The 22,368-nt window shown below is 37.8% G+C and overlaps 1 protein-coding gene across 1 annotated transcript in view; it reads left to right on the forward strand.

The window, feature by feature from the left end:
• The window catches only part of MIPEP (mitochondrial intermediate peptidase), a gene marked incomplete at both ends in the record, with an annotated part of 74,257 nt that overhangs the window by 41,360 nt on the left and 10,529 nt on the right, over window positions 1-22,368 (forward strand). The window contains 2 exons of the mRNA XM_080614072.1: window positions 2,880-2,954; window positions 8,349-8,468. Of these exons, the coding sequence (XP_080470198.1) occupies window positions 2,880-2,954; window positions 8,349-8,468 (195 nt within the window). The remainder of the gene's footprint in view (window positions 1-2,879; window positions 2,955-8,348; window positions 8,469-22,368) is intronic.

The following is a 22,368-nucleotide window of genomic DNA, read 5'->3' on the forward strand; positions in this document are numbered from 1 at the left end:
TAGTGATACAAGGGGTAACGGGTTCAAACTTAAACAGGGTAAGTTTAGATAGTATATAAGGAGGAAGTTCTTTACTGTTAGGGTGGTGAGGCACTGGAATGGGTTGCCTAGGGAGGTTGTGAATGCTCCATCCTTGGTGGTGTTCAAGGCCAGGTTGGATGAGGCCTTGGGTGACATGGTTTAGTGTGAGGTGTCCCTGCCCATGGCAGGGCGGTTGGAACTAAATGATCTAAAGGTCCTTTCCAAACCTAACTATTCTATGATTCTGTTACCTACATCTTAGTCTCTAGAAGGTGGTGTTAAGCCCTCTACTCTGCAGAGATATTTTAGTCCATTATTAATGATCAGTTTGTACCTCCTCTTAGGAGTATGATTCAGAATAAGATAGATGTTTGTAGAAGAATATAGGGAAGAAACGGGTGAATGCAGAGACTGCCCTTTCACCATTCTTCTCTGGCTTGAAATCAGCTACTTGCAGTGCAGTCAAAAGACGGCAAGACTATCTTGGGTGAGTCTTTAAGAACTGCTTAGCTCTGAAGTGAGAATTAGGCCTGCTTCAGTTGTTTCTTGAGCAGGGCTGGATGTGACCAGCTCTCTTAGGGAGCATGTAAAACCTTGCTGCTCTGTGTCCCAGGGAACTGCAAACTTGGATTTCCCAATTCAGTTGAGGATCTGTGGGACTGTGGTTCACTAAAATGCCATTTAGAAAAGTCTAGTGCCTTTTGTTCTATTTATTTTGTGTACCAGCTGAAAGTCTGTGCTCTTAACATCCTCTTATACCATCATTTAATATAGCTGAAAACCAAAAATGAGAATCCATTATGTTGAAAGAGGTGGTTTGACCTTACTGGAAGGAGTGGTCTTGGCTTTAACACTCTTCAATTATAACTGTGTGAAATATACATATTTGCTGTTGCCAAGCTTTTGTATGTTCAGCTTTTGTAACACTGGCAAGTTACAATTCAAGAATTCCCATCCAGTTTTCTCACACTTTACTGTATCCAAAATATGGGTGCCCAGAGAAGAAATCAGTTTTATGTGCTTGCATACTTCACTATCTCACTAGGAAATGAAAGACTCCAAAAAGCTGCTGAAACTTGCTGATAGGTTTGGTGCTTAATAACAAAATTTATTCAAAATTCTATAGGTTTTCTTACACACCGTTTTCTTGCATGACAGCTGAAACTGTGTTATTGCCAACCCACATGTGCTTTATTTCCAGGATAAAAAGTCACCGAAGTCCATGCCTTATTCTATATAAGAGGATGAGACAAGAGATATGCATAAAGCCAGGATAAAAATTGTCCAACCAAAATACTTTTTACCATTTGTAATTTTTTTTCCTACTTTGCTTCTTGTGTTAATAACTGTTCTACATAATGAAGTAGTATTGTGAACAACACTAAATCCAGTATGGAGCCTCAAGGTAGTCAGCTACTAACATCTTTATTATGATGGATAACTGCTCATTTACTGTTACTCTAGTTATCCAAAATCATCATGTAATTTGAAACAGAACTTTTATATTTAGGAAGGGTAAATACTGTCCTAACAAGGATATACTGTAGGACAGACTTCATTGGTGTATTTGTCTGTGCTGAAATTGAACAGCTGTACACATTTATGACAGGCAAAATAGTGGGTGTTGTTCTGTCCCATTCTTGACCCAGCTAACATTTGTCTTGGAGAAGATACTACAAGCTTTGGCAAGCTACTGCATAAAACAGCTGTGCAGCTTGAGAGTTTGTCTAATCTGCTTTAACTTCCAGATTCCACAGTGTTAATTGATAACATTTTCCTCACTTATGAGTAACTTCTCTGCAGTTCGGTTTTTGTTCTGTGAACATTAACATTGCTTGTCTTGAAGTCATATTATTTGCACAGAATCTAAACATACAGCTCAGCCATCAGGATTTATAGGCTTTCATGTGTTATTTCTTAAACACTTCAACACACTGTAAAAGTTTAGGTGTGCTTTTAGAGCTCAATGTAATACCAAACATCTGTATTACATTGTGTAAGATGTAGTAACTTTCTTAATATTTTACCAAGAACCCAGTTATGTTAGCCATATTTAATATGCTTGGTTAATAAAACTGCTACTAAAGAAAAAATAATATGCTTGCTAGGAAAAACATCTATTGAGAAGCTTCAGGAAGCAATGGAAGAAGTAAGGAAAAAGTGTGAAGCATTTATATACAGATACTCTTAAAAATGTGGCATGAAAAAATCTTTGGAAGTACTCATGGATGTCTGGACAGAATGTCAAAAAGGGTTTACTTTAATGACTTGAAAAATTTCAAGTCTCTGAATTTCAGCCTATGGTGGCATGAGTAATTTTATTGCCATAGATATGGAATAAATTCAGCTTTGTTAAAAATTTCAAAGGTAGATACTTACTTTTCAGTATGACAAAACATTTTAATGTGGGTTAGGGTAGAAGCCCTGATGCTATCCCGGTTGAAGTTAGGAAAACTCTACCAGCTCAATGGAAGTAACATGGGCTCCGTGTAAATCTAAGCGAACTATGCTCAAAGACCAACAGGAGAAGCTATTATAATATCTGCTTTGAAGATTAGTGAGGATGACCTAGAAGGACTGTAGCTGCCCCTCTATTCATTATCTCTAAAGATAGTCGTATTATTTTTAACAGGCATATAAGGAAACATAGGATCAATTTACAGAAAAAACAAACAGTGAGACATACAATGATTTCTTACTTGCTATGTAAATTACTGCCAATACCTTAATTGTCCGTTTCATGGTTTGCTTAGCAAATGAGATTTTCTCCCTCAACGCAAAGCACTTCAAATATGTTTTTATCATCAACAGCACAATTCTAAATAAGTTCTTTTTTTTTTTTTTTTTTTTAATTCAAGCCACTACCAAAAAACATGGTGTCAAGACTGTGTGAGTCTAAAAAGGTGTGTGCTGCAGCTGATATGCAACTCCAGGTATGTTCTTTGCATTCTAGTCTCTACTGTCTATCTAGAGCTTACAGAACATATTTTGATTCTTATAATGTTATCAATTGTTTATTTTAATATAGACACTTTATTAACTATATGCAAATTAATGAAAAGTAATTCATGTTTATATTGATTTCCATGTTCGTTTTTGTGAATATATTCTGTGCTGTCTGCTTAAAGCTGAATGTCTAATTCTGTAGGAAAATATCATTAAAGCTGCAGCTTTTGAAAATGGTTGAATTGTCAGAATTCCCAAATGTGGCTTAAGATTGAGTTCTTAAATTAATGGAATCATTTAAGGAGAACTTGCTGTAGAGGAAGTATTACATACCTTTGTATTATTAAAGTGTAGCAGGACTGACAGTTCTAGGCCACTTTAGTGTCACCAAAATCCAGGAAATGAAATCTAACCAGAATGATAAAATCAAACCAGCTTATTTATTTATGAGAATGTTGATTGGAGCTCCCATAAACAAGCTGTGTTATTTTTCTTCAAAGGGAGTAAAGGAAACCAGGGCTCTATCTAAACTGGTTATTTAGGGTTTTTTCAGTCCTTCAACAGCAGTTCTTAGTTGTGAACAGTAGCATTAGCATCTTGCCAAGTTGGTTTTTTTTTAGAGAGTTTGGCTGTGTTTAGTATGCTACAAGCTTCTGCTGTGTGATTTCTGCGAGTTTGGTTTCTTCTTTGTTTTGCCTTAGGCCAGAAGCATGTAATTTTTCTTTTTACAGTTGGCCTAGTGTTTAGGAGAGATAACTCTGCTAGTACCTTAATAAAGGGTAGCCATTATTTCTGAGATGTGTAAAGAAACAAAGATCAGATCTCTGTAATTCTTCACTTTGAAAAGTGCCCAAATGATTACAACTCTATCTACAAACATGAGTTATGCTGGTTAACTGAAGTTGATTTAAAAGCAAAACTTAGTTAAATATTTGCAGTTTACTCTGTGCAGTTATTTATAGTGTTTAAAAACTAATCAGGATACTGGTGTATGGACTTGTGAATGTTTGTCTGTCAGTTACACTAATTAAAACCAGACTTAGTGCTGTTTTCAGTGTATACATTTTTTTTTTCATTGGTTAAACTTCACAGATCTTTGAGTTACGCTTTCAGTGCAGTGCTGGCTGTCAGTGGCCAGTGTTGGCTCTACAGGTGTGAACACAGAGAGTGCCACCTGAGGCTATACCTCTATGATATGAAAGTAACTGCATTCTCTCTGCAGATCTGATTTTGAAATGCACACCCCTGGGTCTGAAAGGTTCTCATATACAGATAGCTGAGAATCCAGACAGAACGAAGGCAAGAGCAAAATTAATTCATGTACGAGTTGGGTTTTTTTTCCTGAAAGAAACCAACAAACATACAATTCAGGATTGAAATAAAATTCATACTAAAAATGCTTAGTGGTGGACCTCTATTCATGAAGTCCACCAACACAGAATAATTTGTCAGTGTATGGGCTAGTAACCATAAAAGTGATGATCAAGTGCTTTCACATGCACCCATTCTTTTCTGGTGTGTCCATAACAGCTATATATAGGTCTGACTCTGATTTCGTTTCAACTTTTAATATGTGCTTACTATAATCTTGCCAAGGTTTGAGATCAAATTGTCACTGTGAGGGCTAAATGGTCTTGGATACCAAGAACACTTTTAAGTCACAGATATATTAAGAAGTGATATGGCCTCCCTGTCCTGTGGTGGGGAAGATAGTGTGTAAGTCAGTAATGAAGGGGTCATTGCATCAGTCCTGTGGGGTGGGCTGTGCGATCCTCCTGCTGCTGTTTGCCCTCAGCTCATCCTGGGGTCTCTGTACAGTCTATCCCAGAGGGGCTCCAGACCTCATAGCTTTAGAGCCAGGGAGAGAACACCCAGTTCTGGTGGGCTCAGATTCCTGTGGGCTCATAATGATTGACTGGTGCTGGCAGTGATGCAGAGATTAAGCAGGCTACTTGCACTCGAATTACTCTTGTGTAACAAATGTTCAACCAGTCTCAAGCTGCGCCAAATGACCACAGTACCACACTGAAAAATGTCACTGATTTCCTACTTTCAGCACCATGTTTTTGAAGATTACAGATGTAATAACTGTAGTATGCACTCATTTCAAGGAGACAGCCTGGCAGAGTCATTCTGTTTATTAATTCAAAAAAAATGTTCCAGAGAAGTTAACTGTAAGGCAAATACAAAGTTCATACATTTCTTTGTAGAAGTGTGTGCACTGTTATTCATGCAGATTTAAAAGTATAATAATTCATTGAACAAAAGCATATATTACCATCTGCAGATGCTGAAGTATATATGTGCTTCTAATGTATATACCTGAAAAAACTGTGAACAATGATGCAAATACTTTTCCTTCAGACTTTGCTAGTGGTATATTCTGTCTTGACAGCCAGATGGCATGTAAGCCGTATTTGACCTTTAGAAGAAATTAAAATGCCTACAAATTTTCCAATTGTTGGGAAAATACCTAAACGTTCTTCTGTGGTCTGTTCAGAAAATAAATATATTGGCATGTCAAAATACGAAATCATGCTGGTTTTTCATCATAGCTATAATACCTCTGCATTTTCTTCTGGCTCATGTAATCAGTTACTCCACAGAATAGATAGGAGAATCCATGAATCTTCCATAAGGCTTGTGCCATGCGGATTGAGTCCCAGAGTCTTTCAGTCAGTGCGTTCACTGAAAAATGCATAACTGTTTACATATGAATGCTATTAAGCAGACAACAAGCTAGAAAGAACTGTAATCAAGTGAAACTAATATTAATGTCTGTGCAAAATGTTCAGTATGAAGGTAACTGTTTGATGGCCTTTGTGTATTTTGGCAAATGTGTTTTACTGCAATTGGAAATCATCTTCTAGCTACTGCTTAAGTGTTAACATGCTCTCTAGCAGTATCACCTAAAATCCTGTGGTCTTGGGATATATCTCTCTTTGCCATTTCAAAGGCCTGTGTAAACACACAGAACGGTGCTTTGTAGATGGGAAGGTTTATGGTTGCAAAGTTCATCTGAGTTCATTTTCAGGGATGGATTTTTAGATTTTTTTTTTTTAACTTTTCTGTCCAGGTGGCCTGGCTCAAAGCTTTCTTCCCACGCTTTATATGTGCCAGAGTCAGGGGAAAGCTTATAGCTGTCTTCAGCAACTCATTTCCCTGGCACCATGTTGTTCTTTATTGAGTCTGTTTCACTGGCCTTGAGCTGATGATTCCCCACTGCCTAGCTGTGAGTTGTGATTTTGCTCCAGCTCCCTGACCACAAACTACCTGCCTCCAAATTTCACTTTCGCAAAGGTCCACAGCTTTGCAGTTTGCTCCATCTTGTGAGGTGCACACTGCAAACAGGTCTCAACAAAGTTGAGAGATAGGAAGAAAGAATCAAGGCTGGGCTGAAGCAGGATGCTGAAGTCTATTGTCAGATCATAGAATCATAAAATGGTTTGGGTTGGAAGGCATCTTAGAGATCATCTAGTTTCAGCTCCCCTGCCATGGGCAGGGACATCTTCCACTAAGCCAGGCTGCTCAAAGACCCATCCATGTTTGGTTTGGGTTTTTGGAGGGGAGGAAAAGGAAGTCAGTGTGAAATTATTTTGGCAGGGTCACAAAGGCCTAGGGAACAGGAGAAAGTGAGTTTTTTAGGACTCTAGCATCAGGTAGTTTTCAGATGTATTCATGGTAGAATAGATCTGTTGGTCATATTCTCAGTCACCCTTGCTACCATAAATGCTGTAGCTTTTGTTAAACTTTGTTAAAAAATGAACCAGAATTCTAGAGACCAGCTCTGAGGATGAAAAGTACAAAGGCCTTGCAAAGCCTCTTTCTCTTCTAAGATACGAGTAAGAAATACTGTTCTTACAACCTATTATAGGTTTCTCTTTAGTTTTTTAGTTTTTCATGTTATCAATATAATTATGGAAAATTAAAAATATCCCTGTGAAAATTGGTTTTAAAAAATACTCATTACTATTTGCTACTTGCTGCAGTGTCTTCATGGAGTTACCCTCTGAACAGATACTTGCTGCCTGTTCTGGGTTTGTAGATGGGCAATGTTAAGTGCTTGCATCTCTTGTTGCTATCTGGGTCACAAAACTTGCAATGTCATTAACGGCTGATTGTGCAAGCTTAGGTCTTGTTGACCTCTCTTCTCCTTATTAGCCGTGTAGGCAGCAAGCAAGGAAATCGGAAATACCTCTTACAAGTCCTGGCTTCTTCACCCCTCTTCTTATAATCCTCAGTTTTACTTGAAAAGAGTAATCAATTTTCACGTTTATCATTGGTCAAGAAACCCTGTCAAAGGATTTATCAGGATTCTGTATGTTAGAAGACAGCTTATTCAAGAAGAACAAATGTGGTTCTTCAGAAACATACTTTCACCTAAACTGTGTCTGTTGTATTCAGCCCAAATAAAATGGGTGCTGAATTCTCTTGCACAGCGGTGGGTGTCCTCTTCTTCAGCCTTCCCTGCACTTCACAGGATAGGAAATCTTCATATTAAAAATAAAATAAAATAAATGCTGAATTTAAATTTTTTTTCAGTGATAGCACACACTGAGCTTTGGCTCTGTTTTCTATCCATGCCTAGTTTATATTTGCTGTGAAAGTGCCAGATACTCTGCTTTGCTATATTTGCTTGAAAAGTTGTTTTATTTGTGCTGCTATCCTGATCACCACATACTTCACTAATTTAGTCATGCATATGTTCTGCTATAGTTCACATGCTTCTGTACAGAAATTGCCTATGAACCTCTGGCAAAGTACCCTCCTGGTGCAGTGTGATTGCTAAGTTTACACTGCCCGCAATTTATTGCTGTGATTGAGAGAGCTAAAATAAAGAAAGCACCTGTCTTAGTACTGCACTGTTTGAGTACTCTAGGAGCATCAGCAGCTCTGTCTGTAGCTTCTTGCTTTCACTGCCTGGGCCATAACTTGCCTCTGCAGATATGTTTTCTCGTGTCTTCATGCACATGTCTTGGAAAAAAGTGTTTTGCTATGTCCACTCAAATAAGTTTAAGCCTTTTTAATAAAATCATTTTAAAAATTAATCTACTTCAAAAATAGTTTTGAAAAAGCGAATTGCTGGACAGATTTAGGGACAGATCTTAATTTTATTTAAAAGTGCAGATTTATACTGCCAGTGTTCTCAGTAACCTAAACACAGATTTATGAGAGGTCAGGATGATTGTGGTTAGTGTACTTCAAAAACCTGTTTCTCTCGTTATGTGTTATACTAAAATTAGAAGGTTTACAAAACCATATGTAAATTATTTAGACACTCATTTTTCCCCTATTCTCTCTTTTCTTTTCTGTTTGTCTTTTTTGATTGTCAAATGCCAATGCCATGTGCCAAAGGCAAACATGTATTTTTATGTCTTCAGGTATTTTATGCTGCCTTGGACCAAATCTACCATGGGAAACATCCTCTGAAAAAGTCAACCACAGAAATTTTAAAGGAAACACAAGAGAAAGTTTATGGATTGCCATATGTACCTAATACAGTGAGTAGAAACATAATGATTGTATAAGCTACACCTTTTCTTTCCTACCTCTGCCTGCCCTTTGCCCTGCACACTCACGTGCTTATTGTTGTATTGTTATGTTGAGTTTTCTTTCTTTCAGCCACTTTATGTGAAGAGTAAGTTATTTGAAATTTTCAGCTGAAAATCAAAATTTAATTAATATACCTGTTTTTGTACGGGCCTAGTCTTATGCTGAATTTGAATTACGGTTTCTTTTTTTAATTATTAAGGAAGGCAGTGGAATCGATACATTGGAGAAAGGGTTTATTCTAGCTTTGTAAATGACTGTAAAAGGCAACAAAACACTTTGCTGCATTTTGCATTTTGTATACTGTCAGTGTTGGCATGTGAGAGCAAGTCAGTGTGAAACAGGACTTGGAAGTGAGTTTTTGTCACTGTACTACTGTGACCTTTGGCACATCACTTATCCTGTCATGTGCTATCTGAAAGCGTTAAAGCTTTGAGTTCTACTGGACTATGTAATTTTGATATTCATCATGACTAAGTGTGCATTTGTTCTGTACTTCATGGCATCCAAAGGTACAGTTTGCATAGATGATAGTCATGGGATTTCCTGGGCTGTTTGGAGCTGAATTCCCAGCTTGACCATGGCCCAAATCATTGTTTGACACTTTGGTCAGAACACCTAGATCCTTTTTGTGCTTTCTGCTTCTCAGGAAATGTACTCCTTAGCAAAAATAGTCTTTCTTTCCCTGAAAAGGGTATTATGAGGTCCATGCTTGAGCCCTTTACTCATCAAAACTGTACTGCCTCTGGCAGCAAGATGTCTTCAGAGTGTGATGTCTCACTTAGCATTTTTATAAGTATTGTTTTACACCATTCCTCTGCAGGGGTTAGATATCAAGTGAACGAAATGGTTCAACCTGCTTTGAAAGTTAGCCTGTGGTTTTTGTTCAGTTTAAAATATTTTTTTATTTAGCTGTTACCTTCAAAAGAGTGAAACATCTTGTAATGAGCATAGCCTAAATATGAAGGACAGCAAGTTTTGGCCTGGAGCTTTATCCCAGCAAGGTGTACTGTGAACTTTTGAATTGTCAGTCTATATTCTTCACATTTATTGAATGTAGAATTTATTGAATGTCAAGAACTGTAATACGATTTAAATTTTAGTAAAACTTAGTAAAACGTTACACTAGAAGAATGTTAGTGCTCTGTAGAGTATTTAATGACCATAATTTGGCTTGTTGTACTGTGCTGCAATTTCTTCTGAACTTAGGATATTGTAATTTAATTTGTAGTCCAGATAAAAAAAAGTAAATGTCTTGAAAGTGAAAGGTGTTTGCTTTATTTTTTAAGAGAAGAAAGTCTATTCCTTCCTTTCATTTAATTTCAGAGCTAGTAAGAGAGATCAGCTTTTATTTTCACCTGCATTAATGTGATTTTTCTGTAGTAGCTGTCTGGGCCATTATCTGTCAGGGCTGCAGAAACATCCATTGTTATCCTCTGATAAACCTTAATTCCTTCTTCCTGCTCCTGGCAGGCAAGTAAACTTAGCAAATATCCTCTGAATGTACTTGAGCTTCAATCTCATTGTGCAGACTCATTTTCTGAAGTAGTACCACAGCATACATCTTCAGCAGATGAATTTCTGTCTTTCTGAGGTGCTGCTCTGATAATAGGACAATTTTATGCATCTTTTTGTGATTGTACTTTCAAAATGAGGCATAAAAACTACACCTAATAATTAAATGCTGCTGTACTTATGTGATGATACCTATTTTAAGGTAAACCAAAGCATCATCCTCAGCAAATATCATGTCTTATGTACCAAGAGTAGGAGGGATAGTGGAAAGAAAACGCTGTTGAAGCATGATTTCAAATAGGTTTTACAGGCATGGGGCAGTTGGCACTTCACGCAGTAGTACATTGGCTGTGTTGACGCAGACAGTTACAGAAGCCAGTGCCACATGCAAGGCAGAAAGGAAAAATGGAGCAGACTGTAGACAGATGGAAGCACAAAGAAACAGCACTCCATGAGACTTTGTTTTCCTGAAGAATGCAAATCTCCATTTCTGGCTGGCTATTGTTTATCTGCTCAGAAGTACGCAGTTTGCTGCTGGCTCCTGCAGGATGAAATTCCAAGTGGGATTTCTTTGCTCTGTTACCAAATCCAGAGGCTAATGACTGCCAGGCAGGGGGAATGTATCTGCCTGTTTTTGTAGTGTCTGATGGATTTGTTGCCAGAGGAGATTTGTGTTACTGAGTTTGGAAAATGAATAGAGATTTTGCACATGCTGGATTCTTGAGTTCTTGTGATGCCTTTAAGAAGCAGTCAGCCTTCCTTTTGACTCTTCTAAGAAAGCAAGATAAACCAAGTATTAATGACCACACATTTTTCTGTCATTTCTTCCTGAATGTGCTTGGTGTCAAAATCTGTGCACTGCGGGGGATTCAGTGCTTTCCCTTTGCTCAAAATCATAGCTTATTTCTCATCTCTTTCAAAGCCAGTTTCCATTTACTATGTATGATCTGCCTTGCAATTGATAACACTGTCTGCTTTTAGAGTATCTCCCCTGGTTTCTTCCACCTTTGTCTCCAGGATTTCCAGAGAGACTTTTTAAAAAGTATCAGGTGACCCTTTGATTAACCCAACACATGATCAAAGTTCCTCCCCATGATCTGTTGCTTAGTCCCCTGCCTGTCCCCCAAGTTCAGACTTGAAAGCTACTTCCCTTTGAGACAGTCATCAAAACTTAATGATATGCCATTGTTAGTTCTGTGCCAAGCACAATAATTCCTATCTCCTGCTGTGGCTTTTGGTTCAATATCGTAACAAAAAATGAGACACAGGGTAAACAGGCTCTGCAGTGATAGTGGATATTGCAGCCTCCTGCAGTTAGAGGAAACCGTTCCCAATAATGAAGTGGTTTTACAATAAACAACAGCTGCCCAAATCATCATACCTGAATTTTCTTTGTGAAATATGGAATTCCACTGAACTACTAATTCTTATTCTCAATAAAATATTATGGACGCATATATTAATTTCCTGCCCATCGTTGTAAGATTTCTTCATTCTAATCTGGAAGTTTGCTGGTTTAACTTGTAAGTCTGAGGAAAAATGGTTTTGAAGAGTGAGGCACAGTGAATGTATGTTCTTTTTTAGACCACTGCTAAATAGTCCCTTTTGCATTTTTAAAAATCACATGGCCTTCTGGTAAGCTTTTGTTCCAGAAACAGAAGAATTTCTTCTGTGGTACTTGAATAGAGAGTGCAGCGTTGGAATTAACCCACAGACATCATAATAATTACATTTGATAGGAGGGAACACGTTGACATGTAGGGAACCTTTTGATATTTTTTTGAACATTAAATAATTTGCTATATACCTTTTTGCTCTAGCATGTTAAGTACGTATTAGTTCAGAAGGATCACCTGTAGTGGTGGCGTAAAATTTACATCAGTTTACAGCTGTAATTATGCTTATATACTTTTGTCTATAGTGCAGGTTTCTTTGGCAGCGTGAGAACTTCTTAATGGCTTGTGGTTGCTAGTGACTGGAGAGACCAAAACACCTGTGAGACCAAATAGGTTAGCCAGCCAAATTTGGCAAAAGAAAACAAGGCAGATATTCTTATAGATACCTTAGAGGGAAGAAGTACATGAAACATGGTGTATCACCAATGTGATTGCTAGTCTTTCTTCTTCCTGCAGCTGGGAGGACTCTGCCCAGACAGGGATCCTGACCTTGGAAGGCTCCAGCTAGGTCCTTGTCTTAACTTGCTGGGATTGTGTCTGTCATGTTCCTGACAAAGGAAATCAATGGAGGAGATGCAACATAACATTTGGAGTGCTTGCTCAGGGAGCCTCTCAGGCACCTCAGGAAAACGTAGCTTGCCATGGATTCTGAAAACACAAAAATTTCATTAAGAGGGCACATATAAAGGTATCTCAGACGTTGGTCAGCTGAAGAGGAGTTGATGTCACTAGACAAAGAAAACTAGGTTCTCTGAAGAGAGAAAATAGTTTCTGTATCACATGTCACAATATGTCCAAGCCCACTTCTTACATTGTTGAAGAACACCTCAGAGCAAAGGAGCAGCTCTGTGCCTCTTTTTCCTTCTTAGGAGCCTTTTCGTAGGAGTTTGAAGGTGTTAGATAAGCCAGAGGCCAACACTGGAGACAGTGTGGTTTCTGGAGTTCTGTATCACAATCTTGTACTGATAATGATTGCCATCAGTACTGGTGCTGGAGTGGAGAGTATTGTTTTTAACAGGCCTATTCCTCAGCCTACTGAGGGCTGGCTGGCAGTTTGAGTGAAGTATCTTGTTAGTGGATCTGTCATCTGTGTCATTGTGGCATTTGTTGTTTTAGGGTTTCTTTTTAGGCTTTTGGAGTGACTGCTAATGTATAGTTATAACTCCGGTCCTGTATAACATTTAATGTGAATATCAGTCACCCCATACAGAAAGAATAAATTGTCAGATGGGGCAAGCAATAAGGCAGCTGCCTTAAAATAAATAAGTGATAACCCTTAACCTTTGAAGGTAAAAGTGGGTTTGGATTCTGAAAACTTTACTCAAGTGGTGAACATAAATCTTGAAATTATTGGTAAGGAAGGCTAGTGGCTGCCTATTGAATTTTAAACTGTAATTTCACTTCATATTTATTCTATCTGAAATCTTCCCAAATTTGTCTTAGATTTATTAAGTTAAATTAATGTAACCTTAGAACCTAAGCAAAACTGAAAACTAGGTTAAAGGAAATTAAAAAGAACAGCTGAAAGGTAGACCTCTGTGATCTCTGGAACCAAGGTCAGCCTTCATAGGAACAGTACATACCTGTGCTTCATTTATGCAGGGAGAAGACGTGAAATGCTAAAGCTCAATTAGAGTTGAAACTGGCCAGTGTTGTTTCAGATAACAAGAAGGGATTCTTTAAGTGCATTAATAGCAAGAGGAAGTCTAAAGAAAAAATTGGGCTAATACATATTGAAGATGGTCATCTGACAAACAGGCATGAAGAAAAAGTGAAGGCATTCAATGCAGACTTTTTGCTTCAGTCTTTAATAATACTGATAGACCTTGGGCTGTCTGGTCCCCTGAGTTTGAGGGCCGCAAGTGCAGGAACAGTGACTTTTCATTTGTGGACACTGAAATTGTAAGGAGCCAGCGGTATCAGAAGTCCATGGGGCCTGATGAAATTCATCACAGTTCTGAAGGAGCTAGTGGGTGTTATGTTAGGACCCTTCTCTATCATCTACCAAAGGTCCTGGGAGTCTGGGGAGGTCCTTGTTGACTGGCAGCTAGACAGTGTTATTCCAGTTTACAAGAAGAGCATGATTGATACCCCAAGCCTGTCCATGTTCAAGGGGCATTTGGACAATGCCCTCAATAACATGCTTTAACTTTTGGTCAGCCCCAAAGTGGTCAGACAGTTGAACTGGATGATCATTGTAGGTCCCTTCCAACTGCAGTAGTCTACTTTGCATTAGGAAAGCAATTAAATATGTAAGTATTTAAAGAACAATAAATGCCATAAGATTGTGGTTTTATTTGTGGGATGCTGTTAAAGAAAATCATACCTCTTTTGTTGGTTTGTTAGGTTTTTTTTAAATATAATTCTGTATTTGAAGTTGGGGACTTAGCAGTGGGTAGTGTTGTGTCTTGTAGAAGGTGTGTCTACCTCTTAAAAAGATTGAGAAAATTGGAGGAAATACAGGTAAGTGGTTTGGGGAAGATGATAGGTTTGGAAACATGACCTGTGAGGAAAGTTGCGGAAATGGAGTTTGGCTAGCAAAGAGAAAGTCATGTGAGCACACATGAGTGTGTTCTGGTATTGAAAATATTTATGAAAAACAAATATAATCGAAATTGTGACTCTGATCATTTGTCTCTTATGAGTGAGCAGATAGTAGAAGAAAAAAATGGTTTAATTTACAGCAAATGTGATTATGGTTAGTATCTAATATTTTGAAGTCTTGTCAGTCTTTTCCCACATTTATTGAAGAAGGAAGCAGACAGCCGGTAGGTCTAGGAGCTCCCTTATAGGGAGTTTTAAAGAAACCACTGTTGTAGATCACAGAGACATAAATTTCATATTAAAGGCAGAGAGCCTTCATAAAAGATTGCTTTTCTACTTTTTCTCTCTCTTTAGTTACTTGAAGAGGCGCTGATGTTGCTCATTCCACTTTTTGGAGTGTTTTGAAGAGAAGTGAAGTCATATGTCATTACTCAACCCCTTAAAGTTTGTGTAACCCCTTCAAAGTAATTTTTTACCTTGCCATGTTGGAAACCAAAGTTGTTTACACAAAGTGCAAATCCCTGGATTAGTTTTCATGTAAGCCTTCTTAAAAGTATACTATAAAATCAAGTTGAAGAGTTTGGGTCTGAGGAAAAGATTACTAAAAGAGTGCTCAGTGAAGTCTGGGGAAATGATAGTTCTATAAATAATTAATAGGTAAAAGCCATTTCAGAAAGATTGGAGCCCTGCTGAGGTCAGTATTAAAGTAGATGCTGGGACTTTCAAAAGCTCTTAAAGTCACCCTTCAAGGTTTGTTTAGGTGTCTGTCTTTGTGGAGTTGAGTTCATTTTATGATAAAGAAAATGCTGAAAGCAAATACTGTGAAGATTTGTTTTCTGGTGGTAATATGACACTATTCACTGGGCAGCTATCTACAGCAGCGGAGTGTTTACAGATATCATAAGATATGAAGCACTTTTAAGGAAATTCTTTTTGCAAGTGTTAGCCCCATGAAACTCAAACATACTTTAGTGATAGCATCTACTATGTAGTAGAGTGTTTTAAGGAACACTACAGGAAGTAGTTGCATACATCTCCTAGTAACATTTTGAAATAGCTATATGTGCTTTTTATATATATATGTAAACACAGATTACTTTGTTTAGTTTTGTATAATTCTGTTCTCACAGCTCACATGTCCCTTTTTTTCCCCCAGGATTGCAGTACTGGAGCTGTATTCAATAGTGATAGATGTAACTGAATATATCTTTGCCATAAACACAGGCAACAGGGCCTGAAATTAAATGCACTTCAAGTAAAGTGGGAGATTGTCCTTTCTAGGAACAGCTTGCAGTCAAAAGAGAAAAGAACGAGAGATGAATTATTGTCACACTTGCTTAACAGGAAGGGGAGCTAGATTGAGAAAAGTTAAAAAAAAAGTAGTTTCTTCAAGTTCATATTGCAGTTTGTGACAGATTCAGAATTAGAATCATGATTCCTAAATCCCTGTCTGGAATGGCTCTGGCAAAAGATAGTAAATGATCATTCCAGTAATATAGTAGCTATGTCATCTTCCAGTGTAGGTACAGATAATTTATATTATTGAGTTTTATTGACAAATTATTATTGACAAATATATTTTGCATTTACAACATTGCTAAGATACTTCTTGGGTTTTGTAAGAGTTTACCTTAAGAAGTATTCGTGATGTCTGTTTCAAAGAATAGGTCAATACAAAAAATTAGGTTTAATTGGCAAAGTAGAATAAAAGCCTTGGGCTTCAGTGTGAGTCTGTACCCAAAGAACACAGTGGTGGTCTGATTCTAGTTTATCTCAGGCTTATGAATCTTTAAAACTTAGGCAGTAAAAGAAATTATTAATTGATAATAGGGTGGTGTGTGTGTTGTATGTGTATGTGTGTAGAGTTACATGTTAAAACGTGAAGGACTTGTTTGGAAATTGTCTGATTGCATATTTATTATATTTTACTTTAACGACCAGCTATTATGTTTACAAGTAACACTGTCTATCAACCTTTCCACATAAGATCAGTCAAAGGACACAATGTAGAATCAATTTTCATATCTCTGTGTTTAACCCAAGTTTTAAGGATTGTGGAAAATGCAGATCATACATACAGCTTTTTGATGTTGTTATTTTTTGTTACCTCCCATGTTCCCTTTCCTCCAGTCTCTCTGTGGGGAGGAGAGAAGAGGGAGAGGAGTAAATAATTTTAAATGATTTTCCTGTAAGCAGCTCAAATGCATTAATAGTTTATATATAAAAATGAAATATTTTTCTTTAAGTAATTCAAAGACCATATGGTACATATCAAGAATCACCTAAGTGGTTAATTGCATGTTAAATTCCTTTCCTCTTCCCCAGTGTAAACAACTGCAAAAATATTTACATTCCCTGCCTTGCTAGATTTATTTATCATTTTATAATAAAAACACAGAAGTGTTATAAATTAAAGTCTTAATCTCTCGCTTGATTTGCTTTCTAAAATGTCGACGGTGTCTTTGGGTTGGTTTACTTTGTGCACTCTCCCACTCCTAACACAGAAACACATGACACTGAAAAACTAGAGTATTAACGTTAAGCAAGTTAGGGGTGCAGCATATGATAAGGATTCTTGAAATTGGTTTTCTGTTATTCTAAACAAGATTAGAAACTGCAGCAAAGGAAGTGGCTTTAAAGCTCTTTATTGGATTTTTTTTATTGTTGTGAAACACCAGAATGATGATGTAATTCCATAAAACTTGGAGGGGCTCAGGCCAGATACACAGAAAGTAAGCTGCTGCTTACCTGTGGAAAGAGTTGTTCCTGCCAGGCAGTGAGTGCTCTAGCTTTTCCCCAGAGGTACCTACTGGCACAAACAGTTTGCAGGCTCTGCACTCCAAACCTCATTAAACTGTTTCTTCGAGTGAGAATGAATTGAGGCCATCTTCAAAGAACGCTATAAACTTATGTAACAAACTAATACAATAAGGAGAAAAAATCTGTGTTTTGTTTCAGAACAAAAGACTGAATTCTTTAAGCTGCATAGTGTATGTGGAGATCTTTTTCTTGTTTCATAAAGTTAGAGTAGTTTAAGCAGAAAAGTGTGAGAACAAATTCTGGTATGGCAATTTGGCCTCCCCAAAATAAGCACGCCCTACAGCAGAGCTTGAGCTTTGGAGCCTGGCAGCCACAGCCCAGGCTCTTGCTAGCAGTGCTGGGCTGCTCACTCATTTCTGTTTAGGAGCAAGAGAAAAAGAGGAGTCTTAGCAGGAATCTTCTCAGCTTGTCTAACTGCAAGCATAGTTATCTTGGGAAAGGGAGCATAGAAGAGGTTCAGAGAAGGGTGTTTAATTCAAGTAGATTAGCACACTAATTCTGGGAGTCACTGTAGTTTATGAATCAGACTGAAATTCTCTGTACATGATGACTGGATGCACCTGGGTCGAAGCAATCCCAGGCACAGCTACAGGTTGGGCAGAGAAGAGATTCAGAGCAGCCCTGCAGAGAAGGACTCGGGGGTGTTGGTCGATGAAAAAATGAACATGAGCCGGCTTCAGTGTGCGCTCGCAGCCCAGAAAGCCAACCGTATCCTGGGCTGCATCAAAAGGAGCGTGACCAGCAGGTCAAAGGAGGTGATCCTGCCCCCCTACTCTGCTCTTGTGAGACCTCACTTGGAGTATTGTGTGCAGTTCTGGTGTCCTCAACATAAAAAGGACATGGAACTGTTGGAACAAGTCCAGAGGAGGGCCACGAGGATGATCAGGGGACTGGAGCACCTCCCGTATGAAGACAGGCTGAGAAAGTTGGGGCTGTTCAGCCTGGAGAAGAGAAGGCTGCGTGGAGACCTCAGAGCAGCCTTCCAGTATCTGAAGGGGGCCTACAAGGATGCTGGGCAGGGACTATTCATCAGGGACTGTAGTGACAGAACAAGGGGTGTAACGGGTTCAAACTTAAACAGGGGAAATTTAGATTGGATCTAAGGAAGAAATTCTTTACTGTGAGGGTGGTGAGGCACTGGAATGGGTTGCCCAGGGAAGTTGTGAATGCTCCATCCGTGGCGGTGTTCAAGGCCAGGTTGGATGAGGCCTTGGGTAACATGGTTTAGTGTGAGGTGTCCCTGCCCATGGCAGGAGGGTTGGAACTAGATGATCTCAAGGTCCTTTCCAACCCTAACTGTTCTATGATTCTATAACAAAATATGGGTGTGAAGAGTATGAAAATGCAAAGTGGAGTCAAAGGAAAAAAGTAAGACCAGATCTCTTGGTCATTAGATAATACAGTTTTTTCTTATACTAAAAGCACTTCTTCCCTCTGATATTTTAAAATCATGCCTCGGCAGTTAAAATACCAGAATGGGAAACTTGCTAAGCTAAACGTGGAGCATCCCTCCTATCTGCACCATGCTACTCGCCATTCTTTTCTAGTTCACAGGGAGTTACCAGAGCCTGGAACTTCTTCATGACTCTCAGGAGTTTTCCACCCTTGCTGATAGCTAAATTCAAGGGCATGAAGAGCAATAATATCACGTTAGTGCCAGACCCAGAGGTTCTCCACCCAGTTGTCCCTGAAGGAGATAAGTTGGCTGCTCCTCCGTTGGATTTCCTGCCCGAGTAAGAGTTTAATTAAGAAGGGGGAGGGTGCCAAATATCATCTCCATCAAACGTTGTTCCTCATGGAAACTATTCAGCAACTTGTGCATTGATGTAATTACTGTAGCACACATTTTGTACTTTTCTTAATTTAGTGCTGGGTCTTTTCAGGTTCTCACTTGTGGTTTTTGTATTAAGATGCAAAAGCAAAATGGACTTAAATATACTTGGAAATAACTGTAGTCACAGCAGAAACTGTTGGAACAGCATTTTGAAAAGTTCAAGCACTTGTCGAGAATTTCTGTAGGGTTGTTTTTTTGTTGTTTTGGATTTTTTCTGTCCAAAAGATTTAATCGGGTTTTGTAGTACTGCTTCCATGTCATTAGTGGAGCTCCATGGAACAGTGATTACCCATGCTCAGAAACAAAAGCAAGGTTAGTATATATTAAGCTACCTGTAATTTTTTTTCTTTCAGTTTTGTCTTTTTATCTCAGATTATTTTTGTGATAATCTTCACAGTTCTGAATTTAGAATTCAGATAAATGAATCCTAAATTAATTTATATAGTCTTCGAAACAGAGTACTTTAACTGATCCTACCATCTTGTTCAAATGAGTGAGGTGGCTTAACTGTTAAATAGAAGATAGAAGCTGTAGTAAATTATTCAGATTCCTCCTAGAGTAGTAGTGCTATCCTTTCTAAAGGTAACAGGATAAATACTTCTTTCCTTTGACTACAAAGGAAGCCTACATGACTAGTTTGGGCAAGACACCTAGTTTAAGGTAGCCAAAGTAAAATGAACTGAATCTTAATCTAAGAATGCATCCTACAAGAACTTTTAAAAAACTTCCTGATAAGGTATAAGAATATAAAAGTACCAGTGGGGTATTTTTATTTGTTACATGACAGGATGGAAAGCCATTGCACATGGAATTTTGGAAGTATTTCAGACATGGCTATAAGGGAAGATTGGTAATGCTGGGGGGAAAAAGGCCCCTATAATAACTGCAGTGGATCAGTCATACACCTTTATTTCAGTCTGTTGTGCTAGATAAAAAGCAGGTATGAACATGACCTGTGGATGGCATATTATCATAACCCATGGGCTATGCTGTAAAATGCACTGTTTTATAAACTTTTGGAATGGGTTCATGGAACTTTTTGAAGTGTTTACTCAGAGTCTTCATTAACTTTCTAGCTGCTTAACAAGAATACAACTTTTAATAAAGGAGATGGCCCTAGTTCTACATGTCTGGCCTTTACCCTTCCCAAAAGGGAAATTGATATGCCTTTTTCAATGTGGAGAAATTACCCAGCATTCGAAATAACACAAGAAATCTAGTCATTTTGCATCTATAGCTAATTTTATTAAAATAAAGTTTTATGCTGAAAGGGGAATCATTTAGTTTTAAACACATTCACAGTGATGTGTTTACTTTTCATTCTCAGAAATTTTTAAAGGAGTATTTGCCTATGTATTCTTGGGGTTTTTGAATGTTTTACTGCCTAGATCCTAATCTCATCTGTCTGAAGTAGGAAGATTTGTTTTAATGCAGGCAGGTAGCTCCTTATGAATGAGGGTAGAGGATGTGCTTAATGTTTAAACACTTATTTGCAGGTAGCTAAGTCCAGTTTTGGAAAGTTAATTGCTAGAAGAGCATGGAATCAGAAAATGTTCTTAAGTTATGTAATAGGTACTGGGTAATGGTGAAATATTGAAGACTGGGAATTTATAATCCAAAACTTTGTGTGAGAACTGAGAGAAAACTAGTGACAGGGAATGATGACGTGCTAGAGTTATTGATGCTCTAGAGTGGGGAAAATCTGTACTGTCTGAAAAAAAAACCCCACACTTCACTATGAAATGGGAGTTTGTAATCAGATTTCCTTTACTGCTGTTTGCAATAAGAAAACAATCTTAACTGCATTTAAGGATGGTAGTCATCTTACATAACTTGAGCTATCCAAAAGTATGTTCCTTATGTATTCCCATGAAGGAAGAGAGAATGATCTATACCTTATCTGTATTAGACATCTGTCTTAAGATGGATTGAGTTTCCTCTACTTTTATTTCTTTTTTTGGATACTGTTCTGTTGCTAGTGAATATTTGAATTCTTAACTTCATCATATTTGAAAGCCTTCCCAAATGCAGGGAGAGATGAGCAGTGTCTTTCCTTGCTCCTTCTATATTCCTATCTTTTCTCTTTGGAAAGGAAGCAATGTGAAGTTTCTTACTTAATTTTATTAGCAAAGGTCAAACAAAATGTCTTACATTTGAACAGAGGGTACTGAGGGCTGTTTTAGGTACCAACTCAGAAAACCTTTTGGTCTTAATAGGTTTTAAGATGTTCTTTTTTCCTGGCTTACTTATGACAGAGTTGCAGCAAACTTGATGTATGGAATAGCTGATCATCCTGGAACTGCAGACAAGCTGGCTTTTAGGTGCAGACCATTAAATGCAAGAGCATTTGATGTGCACAATGTAATCTGAGCTGTTAAAGAAGACATATTGTCCTAGTTGCAGTTTATATGATGGATTAAAATATTTTCTTTCTGAAATTTTTTGGTTTTAGCAGAAAAAGTGACTTGGATTTTTCACTGAAATAATGTGTTTGGAAATTATTTAGATTTCCAAGTATGTGAAAGCAGTTCATCAATGAAGTATTCCACATTCCTGAGAGAGTTTCAAGTTGAAACTTTTAATCCTAACTTTGAAAATTTGCGATACAATAAACCCAAACCTGTCATTTTCCTGCTCATTCTTCTAAAAATGTAGGCTCGCTTATGTGTTTCAGAACGTGCTTTTAGTTTAGTGATTATGGTTATAATTAAGGGACTACTTAGAAAAACTGTACTTTTAAAGTATAAACACGGCAACCACTGGAGAATCCGTATCCTAGCTGAATGTTTGTACATACTTGCATTACATGAGATATGGTACAGTTGGTGTTTACTTTAAAGAAAAAAATTAATAATTCTTAAGAATGTGCATTATGCATCAAGACCCACAGGAAAATTGAAGGCTGGAGACGTTTCTTCATCTCCTCTAGCTTTGCTGCTCCTGCTTTCAACTAGTTATGTAGGCTACCAGTAGAGGCTAGATTGCTCACCCATGGCAAATTCCATCTGTTTCGGATACGTGTCTTTAGGGTGGAGATAACCAGCTTGTTAAAAGTAGCTTTTTAATGGCTGAATTACAGCTAACTTTGAGAAGTTTATTTGTAGGTGTTGCTTGGAAAAGGCAGATAACAACTTTGTTTTTCATCAGCTGTTCGCAATGTTCTAGATTATAGGCCACTGTCTACTATGGTTTTTAAGGTAAAAAGACTGACTAAAATACAAATTCTTTCTTTTTCCACAGTCTTGGTTTTTGGTTGGTTTGGATTATGTTTGTTTTGTTTTGTTTTGTTTTGTTTTTTAATAATCTTTGACATGTCTAATGGAGAATAAGCTGATGATCAGCACTTTTCTTGAATTAAGAAATAGTTTATTTCAGCTGTTGAAAATCAGGAGATTGTTACTTACAGTGTGATAAAGAATTGCAAAGATAAATAATTCTGGAAGATTGCTAATGCCCCTTCAC

The sequence above is a fragment of the Psittacula echo genome (assembly GCF_963264785.1).
Source record: "Psittacula echo genome assembly, chromosome: 3".
In the NCBI taxonomy this organism is placed as follows: Eukaryota; Metazoa; Chordata; class Aves; order Psittaciformes; family Psittacidae; genus Psittacula; species Psittacula echo.